The sequence below is a fragment of the Panthera onca genome, chromosome C1 (assembly GCF_046562875.1).
Source record: "Panthera onca isolate mPanOnc1 chromosome C1, mPanOnc1 haplotype 2, whole genome shotgun sequence".
NCBI lineage: Eukaryota > Metazoa > Chordata > Mammalia > Carnivora > Felidae > Panthera > Panthera onca.
The window spans coordinates 44,543,531-44,557,321 of record NC_138346.1 but is presented as its reverse complement, the minus strand read 5'-3'; the positions used below and the strand labels follow the sequence as shown (position 1 = coordinate 44,557,321).

Genomic DNA, 13,791 nt, shown 5'->3' with positions numbered 1-13,791 from the left:
GCTACCATCTGCAGCAAACATGTTGTTCTGTAAGCAATTGGCAGCACCATATAGAGAAGCAGAAGACATATTTCCTGCCCATAAGGAGCCTGCCATTTATTTTAAAAAGAGACAGTGGGTCTAAGTCCCTAAAAGTATTGCTGGGTACAGTGGAAGGAGTAGGAGAGTTTATGTATATTTCTCAAGATCTCATTTTTAAAGACCTATAGGAATTTTCTCTGTTACTTTTGTACAAGAAACATTTAAACATTCATGGTTGTGATCAAGCATATCTATTTGTTATAAAGATCAAAAACAGATATTTTATGCTCCTTCCTATGCAGGTATTGGTTGTGAATCCTTACTAACTTTGAGATGAATGTGATCAAAATTATTCTTGCTATAAAATGCATTTAAGGCGAGTAAGGCCAGTGTAGTAGGGCTGCTGTAACAAAAGAGGTCCTTCGAGGTACTTGAATGGTTTAAGCACTGACAGGTGCAAATGAGGTCTGTGTCAGGTCCTTCTCTGCAGGATGCTCTATCAGTGGGAGCTGGGTTAAGATTTTGATGAAAGATGTTCTTCATTTTTACCAGTAGGAGGGCTTGAACTGATATTTATGAAGTTTTGCTCTTATTTAGTATGCCAATTCAGCCAAATAAGAACTGTGTTTTCCTTCCTCTTATGTTCTGGAAGATCATGGAGACATTATGAAAGGACAGTGCAGTCCTTATCTGACAGCAGCAATTCTAGACATGACTCTAGTCTGTTAGCATCAATATTGGAAATTGTCTGTCTGGCTTAACCCTTGAAACACAAGTCACTTGCCACATGAATATGTAGGATAGAAAAAATGCTCTGGGTTTAGCTTTTCAGTTGATAAACTAACATATAAAAGTCACTGGTATTAACTGTTAAAATCATTTTTTAAATCAGAATTGTCTTATAAATTGCAGTAGAGCAATTTTATTCTGTGTCACTCCCATGGTTTATTTAGTAACTAAAACTCTTAAATAACTTTTTCTTTGAAATAGGCATTATTTTGTCCACCTAAAATTCACTTTAAATGTCTTCTGCTTCAAGAATCCTGTTCTGGGCATTTTATCCCATACTTGGCTCTTCCTTTTCTGAATTGTTCTTAGATTTATGGACTGTGTTATATAGTTTAGTACTTAATTGCTATCCAATTATTTTACAAATACTAGTTTAACTTCATGATTTAGTTTTAATTCTTTATTTTTTTTTTAATTTAAATTCATTAGTTAACATACAGTGTAGTCTTGGTTTCAGAAGTAGGACCCAGTGATTTATCTCTTACGTATGACACCCAGTGCTAATCCCTAAAAGTGCCCTCTTTAGTGCCCATCACCCACTCAGCCCACCACCACCCACCTCCTCTCCAGAAACTCTCAGTTTGTTCTCTGTATTTAAGAGTCTCTTATGGTTTGCCTCCCTCTCTGTTTTTATCTTGTTTTTCCTTCCCTTCCTCTATCTTCATCAGTCTTGTTTCTTAAATTCCACATATGAGTGAAATCATATTTGTCTTTCTCTGACTTACTTCGGTTAGCATGATACATTCTAGTTCCATCCACATTGTTGCAAATGGCAAGATTTCATTCTTTTTCATCACTGAGTAATAGTCCACTGTATGTATGTACGTGTATATCTATATTGATATTGATATAGATATACCACATATTCTCTATCCATTCATTAGTCCATGGACATTTGACTCTTTCCATAATTTGGCTATTGTTGATAGTGCTGCTATAAACATTAGGGTGCATGTGCCCCTTTGAAGCAGTACACCTGTATCCTTTGGATAAATACTTAGTACTGCAATTGCTGGGTCATAGGGTAGTTCTATTTTTAATTGTTTAAGGAATCTCCACACTGTTTTCCAGAGTGGCTGCACAGGTTTGCATTCCTACCAGCAGTGCAAAAGGGTTCCCCTTTTCCTACATCCTTGCCAACATCTGTTGTTTAATGAGTTGTTGATTTTAGCTATTCTGACAGGTGTGAGGTGGTATCTCATTGTGGTTTTGATTTGTATTTCCCTGACAGTGAGTGATGTTGAGCATTTTCTCATGTGTCTGTTAGTCATCTGGATGTCTTCTTTGGAAAAGTGTCTATTCATGTCTTTTGCCCATTTTTTAATTGGATTATTTGATTTTTGGGTGTTGAGTTTGGTAAGTTCTCTATAGTTTTTGGATACTAACCCTTTATCTGATATGTCATTTGGAAATATCTTCTCCCATTACTTCAGTTACCTTTTAGTTTTGTTGATTTGTTGATTGTTTCCTTCACTGTGCGGAAGCTTTTTATCTTGATGAGGTCTCAACAGTTCATTTTTACTTTTATTTCCCTTACCTCCCTTCGGAGACATGTCAAGTAAGAAGTTGCTGTGGCCTAGGTCAGAGAGGTTGTTGCTTGTTTTCTTCTGTGGGATTTTGATGGTTTCCTGTCTCACATTTAGGTCTTTCATCCATTTTGAATTTATTTTTGTGTATGGTGTAAGAAAGCGGTCCGGTTTCACTCTTCCGCATGTTGTCGTCCAGTTTTCCCAGCTGAAGAGACTGTCTTTTTTTCATTGGATACTCTTTCCTGCTTTGTTGAAGATTAGTTGGCCATGTATCTGTGGGTCCATTTCTGGGTTCTCTCTTCTATTCCATTGATCTATGGGTCTGTTTATATGCCAGTACCATACTGTCTTAATGATTACAGCTTTGTAATACAGCTGTAATACAGTTTAAAGTCTGAAATTGTGATGCCTCTAGCTTTGGTTTTCTTTTTCAACAATACTTTGGCTATTTGAGGTCCTTTGTGGTTCCATACAAATTTTAGGATTGTTTGTTCTAGCTCTGTGAAGAATGCTGGTGCTATTTTGATAAAGACTACATTGAATGTATAGATTGCTTTGTGTACTATAGACATTTAACAATATTTGCTCTTCCAATCCATGAGCATGGAATGTTTCTGCATTTCTTTGTGTTGTCTTCAGTTTCTTTCATAAGCTTTCTGTAGTTTTCAGCATATAGATCTTTTACCTCTTTGGTTAGGTTTATTCCTAGGTATCTTGTGGTTTTTGGTACAATTGTAAATAGCATTGATTCCTTGATTTCTCTTTCTGCTCCTTCATTATTGGTGTATAGAAATGCAACCAATTTCTGTACCTTGATTCTATATCCTGCGACTTTGCTGAATTCATGGATCAGCTCTAGCCGTTTTTTGGTGGAGTCTTTTGGGTTTTGCATGTAGAGTATCATTTCATCTGTAAAGTTTGACTTCTTCCTTGCCAATTTGGATGCCTTTTCTTTCTTTTTGTTGTCTGATTGTTGAGGCTAGGACTTCCAGTACTATGTTGAACAGTGGTGAGAGTGGACAACTGTGTCATGTTCCTGATCTTAGGGGGAAAGCCCTCAGGTTTTCTCCATTGAGGATGATATTAGCTGTGGGCCTTTCATATATGGCTTTTATGATGTTGAGGTATGTTCCTTCTATCCTCTTGAGGATTTTTATCAAGAATGGATGCTGTATTTTGTCAAATGCTTTTTCTATATCTATTGAAAGGATCATATGGTTCTTATCCTTTCTTTTGTTAATGTGATGTATCATGTTGATTAATTTGTGAATATTAAACTAGTCCTGAAGCCCAGGAATAAATCCCACTTGATCATGGTGAATAATTCTTTTAATATACTGTTCAATTCCATTTGCTAGTATCTTGTTGAGAATTTTTGCAGCCAGATTCATCAGGGGTATTGACTGTAATTCTCCTTTTTAGTGGGGTCTTTGTCTATTTTGGAATCAAGGTAATGCTGGCTTCATAGAATGAGTTTGGAAGCTTTTCTTCCAGTCCTATTTTTTTGGAATAGTTTAAGGAGAATAGGTGTTAACTCTTCTTTAAATGTCTGGTGGAGGGGTAACTGGATGGCTCGGCTGGTTAAGTGTCCAGCTTTGGCTTAGGTCATGATCTCATCATGAGTTCAAACCCCACATCAGGCTCTCTGCTGTCAGCACAGAACCTCTGTGGATCCTCTATCCCCTTCTCTCTCTGGTCCTCCTCTACTGGCTGTCTCTCTCTCTCTTTCTCAAAATAAATAAACTTTAAAAGAAAAAAAGTCTGGTAGAATTACCCTGTGAAGGCATCTGGCTCAGGACTCTTATTTGTCGGGAGATTTTTATTTTTATTTTTTTATTTTTTGCATTTTTTTAAAATATGAAATTTATTGTCAAATTGGTTTCCATACAACATCCCGTGCTCATCCCAAAAGGTGCCCTCCTCAATACCCATTACCCACCCTCCCCTCCCTCCCACCCCCCATCATATAGAGAAAGACAGATACCATATGTTTTCACTCTTCTGTGGATCCTGAGAAACTTAACGCAAGTCTATGGGGGAGGGGAAGAAAAAAAAAAGGTTAGAGAGGGATGTTGGGAGATTTTTGATAACCGATTTAATTTCTTTGCTGGTTTTGGGCCTGTCCAAATTTTCTATTTCTTCCTGTTTGAGTTTTGGTAGTGTGTGAGTATCTAGGAATTTGTCCATTTCTTACAGATTGTCCAGTTTGTTGGCATATAGTTTTTTCATAGTATTCTCTTATAACTTGTATTTCAGTGGTGTTGGTTGTGATCTTTCTTCTTTTATTCATGATTTTATCCATTTGAGTCCTCTCTCTTCTTTTTGAGAAGTCTGGCTAGGGGCTTATCAATTTTGTTTATTCTTTCAAAATACCAGCTTTTAGTTTCATTGGTCTGTTCTGCTCTTTTGGATTCTCTATTATTTCTGCTCTAATCTTTATTATTTCCCTTCTTCTGCTGGCTTTGGGCTTTATTTGCTGCTCCTTTTCTAGCTCCTTTAGATGTAAGGCTAGAGTGTGTATTTGGGACTTTTTTTGCTTCTTAAGATAGGCCTGAATTGCAATGTACTTTCCTTTTAGGACTGCCTTTGCTGCACTCCGAAGGCTTTGGACTATCATGTTTTCATTTTCATTTGCTTCCATGTATTTTTTAATTTCTTCTTTAATTTTCTGGTTAACCCATTCATTCTTTAGTAGGATGTTCTTTAACCTCCAGGTATTTGAAGGCTTTTCAGATTTTTTCTTGTGGTTGATTTCAAGTTTTGTAGCATTGTGATCTGAAAATATGCATGGTATGATCTCTATCTTTTTGTATCTGTTGGGGGCTGATTTGCGACCCAATATATGATCTATTCTGGAGAATGTTCTATGTGCACTTTAGAATAATGTGTATTCTGCTGCTTTAGGATGAAATATTCTGAATATATCTGCTAAGCCCATCTGGTCTGGTGTGTCATTCAGAGCTGTTGTTTCCTTGTTGGATTTTCTGCTTAGATGAATCTGTCTATTGTTGCAAATGGAGTATTAAAAGTCTCCTACAATAATGTTATTATTATTAATGAGTTTATGTTTGTGATTAATTGACATATTTGGGTGTTTCACGTTGGGAGCATAAATATTTACAATTGTTAGATCTTCTTGTTGGATAGACCCCTTAATTATGATTTAATGCCCTTCTTCATATCTTGTTACTGTCTTTGTTTTAAAATCTAGTTTGTCTGATATAAGCATGGCTACTCCAGCTTTCTTTTGACATCCATTGGCATGATGGATGGTTCTCCATCCCACTTTTTTTTTTTTTTTCCCATCCCCTCACTTTCAATCTGCAGGTGTCCTCAGGACTAAAATGAGCCTCTTTTAGGCAGCATATAGATGAATCTTGTTTTTTTATCCCTTCTGATACCCTGTGTCTTTTGATTGGGGCATTTAGTACATTTACATTCAGAGTGATTATTGAAAGATATGAATTTAGTGCCATTATGCTATCTGTAGATTTCGTGTTTATGGTGATGTTCTCTGGTCCTTTGTAGTCTTTGCTGGTTTCCACTCAGAGAGTCCCCTTTAGAATTTCTTGCAGGGCTGGTTTAGTGGTTATAAACTCCTTTAGGTTTTGTTTGGGAAAGTCTTTATCTCTTCTATTCTGAATGACAGCTTTGCTGGGTAAAGGATTCTTGGCTTCATATTTTTCCTATTCAGCACATTGAGTATTTCCTGCCACTCCCTTCTGGCCTGCCAAGTTTCAGTGGACAGGTCTGCTACCAACCTTATGTGTCTACACTTGTAGGTTAAGGACCTTTTGTCCCTGGCTGCTTTCAGAATTCTGTCTTTATCTTTGTATTTTGCCAATTTCACTATGACACGTCATGGTGTTGACATGTTTTTATTGATTTTGAAGGGGGTTCTTTGTGCCTCTTGGAGTTGGATGCTTGGTTAGGGAAGTTTTCAGTTATATCCAAATAAACCGTCAGCCCCTTTTTCTTGCTCTTCTGCTTCTGGGACTCCTATGATACGGATATTGCTTTGTTTCATGGAATCACTTAGTTCTCTCATTCGCCCCCTAGTGATCTAGTAATTTCCTTTCCCTCTTTTTTTCAGCTTCATTATTTGCCACAGTTTTATCTTCTATTTCACCTATTCTCTCCTCTGTCTTCAGTCCTTGCTGTCACTGTATCTAGTTTATTTTCATCTCAGCTATTGATTTTTTAATTCATCTTGACTACTTTTTAGGTCTTTGATCTCTGCAGCAAGGGCTTCTTTGGTGTCTTCTATGCTTTTTTCAAGCCCAGCTAGTAGTCTTATGACTGTTGTTCTAAATTCTTGTTCAGATATATTGTTTACATCTTAAATTCAAAGACCATGCTGACACTTTTTGAATTCTCCAAAGAAACACGCACATAGGAAGATACACTTGATGTTATAATCTGCAAAATGTACTGTAATTGTATTTTCTAATTTTTAAAGTTCTTGAATAATACAGGAAGTTCTATGTCAAAAATTTATAAATGTGTAAAGAAATCTTCAATATGATAACTTTTTTCCTAGAATACCATTCTGTCTCCATTGCATATCTATAAAAACATAAGTATGTTTTTAATCATTTACTTATGTTCCCACCTCATTCTATAAATTATTTAAGACAACTTACCAAAATATAATAATATATAGAAACTATAAAGTGCTTAGGCTTGAATTAGACTGTCTTGTATTCCAGCTCTCACCTATAAACTATGTGTTTTGAGGAAAGATGCTAAGCCTTAGACTCTTGTGCTATGGAACAAACTCATATGAGTATTAAATAAACTGATGCATGTGAAGTATTTGGCATATTACACGGCACACAGTTACCTTCAATAAATGTTAGATAATATAACAAAAGTAAAATGAAAAATTATAAATAAATAAAAATCAGGACCAAAGGAAATATAATTTAGAAGATTCTCCTCAAAGAGGTTAAATTGCAATTATGCATTAAAGCCTGGCCATAAATGATTAGTCACTGCACACTGTTCTTAAAGCTTTCTTTGGGAAGTGAAATTTTTACTGTCTTTGATATAACACCAGTTCTCATGTGTGGCTTGATATGGGGAATCACTGAGCATGAGGCATACACTGGTTGGCAAGTTTTGACATTAAACACAGTCAGTTTTGGTGGTAACCTCCTAAAACCTTTTTAAAGGTATGCTGAGGCAATGGTGCCTCCATGTGAAATTCACAAGGGCCCATAAAATATTGTTATATCAGTTATAGACCTTTTTTTTTTTTTTAAAAAGCAACTCACATGTCTTTTTTTTTTTAACTTGTAAAGTGAAGCTTATAGAGACTTACAGAAGCTTCATTTCTTTTTTAAAATATTTATTTTTGAGAGAGAGAAAGAGAGGACACATGTGCAGGGGAGGGGCAGAGAGAGAGGGAGATGGAGGATCCAAAGTGGGCTCCACAGTGACAGCAGAGAGCCTGACGCGGGGCTCAAACTCACAAACCATGAGATCATGACCTGACTCAAAGTTGGACGCTCAACCAACTGGGCCACCCAGGCGCCCCTCCTCTGTTCATTTTTACTCATACATGGGATTTGGAATCTTTCTCCAACCTTACCCAGGGCACCTTTTATCTCCAAATGCTTTTTCCTTATACCGCAACATGTGACCACTGCCTGCTTCATTTCATTTCACCATTCTTTTGCTCAGCTGCCATTGTGTGTCAAGCCCTGTGCTAGGTGCTGGATATGTTTATTCTCCTCAAGGAATTCAATGTCTTTTTCTTTCAGGTAAATCCAGGCCCTTTTCACCCATTAGACTATAAACTCCATGGTGGTTAAAGAGGTGTTTTAATGTGTACATTATCAGATTCGCAAAGCAGAGCAGGGGTTCTGGCACATAGTCTGGGTGCTCAGTAAGTGCTATTGAATGAATAGCATGAAGGTGATTCTTGTAGTGCTATATATGTTGGTGGATATGGGAGCACTGATCTTTAACAATATTGTTGTATGTCTTATTTAAAGTGTCTTTTGTGCAACACACGTATGGTTCATGCAGCTGCTGATAGGTCAACTGCTCTCTGTAAGGTTCTGTGCTCTTTTTAAAAGGTCCATTGTTGTTGGTGGCCCTTACTTTGGAAGAGACACTGGGCTTGCTTTTTACCTGATGTGAAATGTATCCTTTTCACCTGATATGAAATGTATCCTTTTCTTCATGGACACATAGTTGGACTCTATTTCCCAGCCTCCCTTGCAGTTAGGTATGACCATTTGGCTAATTCTGTTCAGTGGCTGTGAGCAGGAATGATGTGTTTCACTTCTAAACCCAGACCATAAAATTTTCCATGTGCCTTCCTCCACTCCCTACTCTGCCAGCTGGGTATATGTACCCAGGGTAACCAGGTGTTGAAGATGGCTGAAGCTCTGTAGGCTGCATCCCTAACAACTACATGGAGCACAGCTGTTACTCTTCCTGACCCATGCCCATTGGGCTTTAGATGAGCAAGAAAATAAAACATCCACTGTATGAAACCACTAAGATTCCAAGGTTTATCCATTACAACAGCTATCATTACCTTAAACAATACAGACTCCTTTTATTGCCAGCCCAGTGGAGATTTTGGTTTTTGGTTTTTGTTTTGTTGTTGTTGTTGTTGTTGTTGTTGTTGTTTTTAGAAAGAGCAGTCTCTTACTTTTCACTATATGGATCTTTCAGAAGCTTTTTTTAACTTTTTTTTTTTTAAGCCCAGCATTTGAGAAGTACCTTGAAGTAACGGACATGTATGCTTTGGTCCATCAATGGAAAGGGTCTGTCAAAACTGATTCGGTGTGCCAGTGCTTTGGGGATACTTATGTTTTGTTTAGTGAGCATAAGTCAGTGGCAAAGCAAGAAAAACAAAAGAAAAAATCCCAGTTCTCCAGTATTTTGATTGTCAGTTCTCACCCCTCCCAGCCATTACGATGGCTTTGTAAAAGCCAGGCAGCATTTTACAAGGAGCAGCTGTCTACTGGTGAAGGAAGGATTTTTTTCTTGCTAATACCTACATACATTTATTGCAGTAGAGCATTTTTCTGGGACAAGACTGAACAATCTTGAAATTCATGTTACAGGATCAGATACCAATCTTGACTATTACAAGGTAAAGAGTTATTTGAGACATATAAAAAACTTGATAATATCAATGATCTGAGCTCTTTGGAAAAGGAGGAGAAGTAGGTGGTAAGATTATACATTTTTTTTTAATTAGTAGATTTTTGGGGGCATGTTTGATATTATCAAAAAGCTTCTCAAAATAGTTATGTTTACTATATAATACTTACAATAGTTGTTATGAGGGTATATAGTATAGTACTTAAGCACTATACTTCTATACCTTCGGTTCAAATCCTGTTCTACTACCCTGTTGTCTATGTGACTTTGGACAAGGCACTTTAATCTCTCTGTGCCTACTTTCCTTTTTTAGAAAAGGGAGAATAAAAATAGTACTTACTACTGGGAAGAATAAATGAGATAATCTATATAAAACACTTAGCACAGGAGCACCTGGGTGGCTCAGTTGGTTGGGTGTCCAACTCTTGATTTTGGCTCCGGTCATGATCTCACTCACGGTTTGTAGGTTTGAGCCCCACGCTGGGCTCTGTGCTGATGGTGCAGAGCCTACTTGGGATTCTCTCTTTCCCTCTTTCTCTGCCCACGCATGCTCTTGCTCTCTCTCTCTCAAAATAAATAAACTTAAAAAAAAAAACACAGCACAATTCCTGGTAGACTACTATATCATTAATGAAAAAAATTTAATGTGAGTCATACTTATTTCCAGTGGTTCTTGGTTATTCAAATGTAGTGTATTCCCAAACAGTTAAGGTCTTGGATGTAGGTCCTGTGAAGCTATGTCTGTGTTTCTGTTAGGCCTTGTAAGTAATCGTGTGGGACGCTAGTAAAGGTAAGGAATTGACTGAGAGACTAAGAAGCTTCTGTGACTTGTGTGGTCTTTGAGAGTCATTCACTGCCAATTAACATATGGTATTGAATTGCCACTCAAACATATATATTAAGCACCTCTTATGTGAGTTGGGTGTTTGAATTGCCATTCACAAATATCAGTAGTTTTCTGACAAGTAGCCAAGGAAGGAGAGTCACTTCAAGTACCTTTGTTACTATTACCAGTCAGGGGGCAACATCTTTTTATTCTTATTTATTTATTTTTTTTAACATCTTTTTATTCCTAGACTAATCCATCAACCTAGTTATCTCATGCTAAAAGGTTTAAAAACTTATAAAAGCTCTAGTGTGAAAACACTTTTACCCATGCCACTGAATAATTTATTTCATCATATAGAGAATAATCAGCTACTACTTTTTTCATAGTTCTCTAATAAAAGGTAAAGTGGATGGAAGCATTTTCTTTTCTCGGCTTCTTTCTTTTACCTCCTAAATCTTCTTACAGGAGAGTTTCAGGTAGCACAATTGCTACGATTTTCTTTGTCTTACAAATAAGAAAAATGGCAGAGGGTTTTTAAGTTTCTAGATTGCTTTTTCCTTGTTTTGAAATTAGAGGGCCAGAATACAACTGTAGTTAAAAACACTGTCAAGAGTTTCAGATAATTAATATGATTACTAGAAGTCTGCATATTTAAGAATAAGAATCACAACTCCATAATTGTCTTTTATATACAAAGGTGTTATTAACCAACCCAGTCCCCTCTTGTGGATTTTTTAGTTTTGCTAGTTTCTTCTCTAGGAAGTGGTATGGATTCTTCTGTTTACATGATATTTTGAAATAAGGTATCTCAGAGAAACCAATTTTAGTTTTATATCTTCCCTGGAAAATGTTGGAGCATACAGGCAGAATGGCTTTCATTCTTTTGCATTTGGTTCCAAAGAAAAAATTTCTACTGTATGGTTTACTATATTTGCCTTAAGTTAATGCCGTGTGAGTTGCTTTACGGAATGTGGTTCCCAATTATCTTATTAGTCCTCAAAAGCAGTAAAGAAACTCTAGAAATCTAACTATAGAGAAGCTTTTACAACTGCCACTTAATACCACCCCCTAAATTCTAATAGTTTAGAACCTTTAAGAATCCTGACTTAAGTCATCCTGCTGGAAGATGCTTTAATTATCTTAGAAGAGTCAGTGTTTTAGAAAACACTTAGAATTTTGAAGAAAAAGAAAGAAACCCTATTTACTGCTAGACTTAAAGTTGATCCAGAATTACAGCAAAAATATATTTGCTATTGTTTTGGTCACATAAATACATAGGCCCATCTCTGTCTGCTTGTAAATCCTGCAGTTGATTGCTCAGACACAGACAAAACGATAGATTTGGCTTCACTATTAAAGTTAATTTACAGTCATTTGATGTGGTTTCAGATCTTTGATGATTCATTTTTAAGAAATGATTTCCACCTCTGTGTTGGATTTTACCATTGAATCTAATTAATTTTGAATATATCTGGGGTGCCTGGAAGGCTCAGTTGGTTAGGTGTCCAACTCTTGGTTTCAGCTCAGGTCATGATCTTGTGGTTTTGTGGTTCATGAGTTTGAGCCCACATCGGGCTTTGTGCTGACGGCATGGAGTCTGTTTGGGATTCTTTGACTCCCTCACTCTCTGCCCCTCCCTGCTCATGTGCTCACTCGCTTTCTCAAAAATAAACATTAAAAAATTTTTTTTGAATACATTCATTTTATTTCTTGGAATATAGGAGTTTTTCCTTAGTGTTGTTAATGAAGAAAAACGTGTATCTGAGAAGAAATGGAGTTTAGCAGGATCTTTAATAATATAAAGGGAAGTATTTAAAAGTATTTCCATTGTGTACTACTGTGTCAACATTTATAATTAAGACTATCCAGGAATTACTCAGTTCTGAGAAAGCTGGCATTATCTAAGGTACTGCAGTTGTTTAGTCAGATAAAGCAAATATTTCATTTGACTTCTGTGGAAATTAAGTATGCATACTATTTCTAGTCATCTAAATAACCTGGTTGAAATGATTACTGAAACATATATAAACCTCATAAAAATTATTTCTGTTGTTTCAGTTAACTATAGAGCATATAATCTAACATATCCAGCAAAAATAGTGTTTATTCCATTATTGAATAGTGGAATCCACTTAAGTGCAGATCATCCCTGGTAATTTAATTGTATGCTAGACATTGCGAATTTTACTTTTTTGGGTGCTAGATATTTTTGTATTTCTTATAAATATTCTTGAGCTTTGTTCTGGGACACAGATAAATTACTTGGAAATAGTATGATCCTTTTGGGCTTTGCTTTTGAAGATTACTTAGGTGGGACCAGAGCAGTGTTCCTAGTAATTCTAATTCTTTCATAATACTAACACAAGACCCTTTTGAATACTCTACCAATCATGAACTTCCCTGTGTGGTTGAAATAGGTACTATTCCTGGCCCTGTATGGGTTCTGAGTACTGTTGTCTGCGGTGCTTTTGGATGGTTCTTCCCTGGCTGTGGATAGTTTGTACCTATGTTTTTGCTGCAGCACTCTGCTGAATACTTGAGGGTATTCAAGTACCTTGAGGGTACCTGCCAATCCCTCTAGTTTCTGTAAAGCTCTCTCCTCTCTGGTACTCTGCCCTAGAACTCTAGCTGCCTTGGTCTCTCCAGACTGTTAGCTTCATCTCAACTCAGTGGCTCCCCCTCTATGCCTTGCAGCTATTTTTTTTTAAGTTTATTTATTTGTTGCAGGGAAGGGGGGGGGCACAAATACAGGGAGAGAGGGAGAGAGAGAATCCTCAGCAGGCTCCATGCCCAGCATGGAGCCCAAAGTGGGGCTCTAACTCATGACCATGAGACCATGACCTGAGCCAAAACCAAAAGCCCGACGCTTCACTGAGTGAGCCACCCAGGCGCCCCTGCCTTGAGGCTTTTGAACTCTAACCAGGCAGTAAGCTGGGGCTCCTCATTTGTTTCCCATCAATCAGAGATCAGTCATTATTGTTGATATCCAGTGTCTTGGGAACTATATTTCATATATTGTGTCCAATTTTTGGTTGTTTCAGAAGGAGGGCAAATCCAGTCCATTATTCCGTTTTTGTCAGAAGCAGACTAATGTCAGATTAAATATTAAGTGAATATTAATCTTCTAGTTTAATTTTTCAAAACCTAGGTTATGAGTTTCTGATGACAGTATCTCCAGCTAGGATTATTTTTCAGGCAGCAAGCTCATTACTTAATCTAGGCAGAATCAGATGATTTCTTAACCCCTTCTCAGTAAAACTTGTTGTGACAGTATCTTTTTATTACATGTATTTATTTATTTATTATTTTTTTATTAAATATAAAGCAGTGTTCTAATAGAGATTTAAATTTAGACAATGCACAGTTACTGTACATTTAAAATAATGACCCAAATTATTTTTCACCTGTTATCTTTATCCTTTCCTCCCTCCGACAAATGGTGAAAATATAATGAAACTGGTATTGAGCATTGCAAATGGTCTCTACGCTCTTTCAGAA

General features: G+C 36.8%; 2 protein-coding genes across 8 annotated transcripts in view; one reads left to right on the top strand and one right to left on the bottom strand.

Annotated features, from left to right (window-relative positions):
* Nucleotides 1-13,791, bottom strand: part of NEMP2 (nuclear envelope integral membrane protein 2) — a 174,245-nt gene that overhangs the window by 120,568 nt on the left and 39,886 nt on the right. The window contains exon 9 of one of the 6 annotated variants that reach the window (XM_060622399.2): nt 4,324-4,369. The exons of 4 other annotated variants lie outside the window; for them this stretch is intronic. In XM_060622399.2, the coding sequence (XP_060478382.1) occupies nt 4,333-4,369 (37 nt within the window). In that variant the 3' untranslated portion in view covers nt 4,324-4,332. Of the gene's footprint in view, nt 1-4,290; nt 4,370-13,791 lie in introns of those variants that run through there. One more of the 6 variants, XM_078451084.1, reaches the window with a different exon arrangement.
* MFSD6 (major facilitator superfamily domain containing 6) overlaps nt 1-13,791 on the top strand; it is a 78,549-nt gene that overhangs the window by 56,011 nt on the left and 8,747 nt on the right. The window lies entirely within an intron of this gene.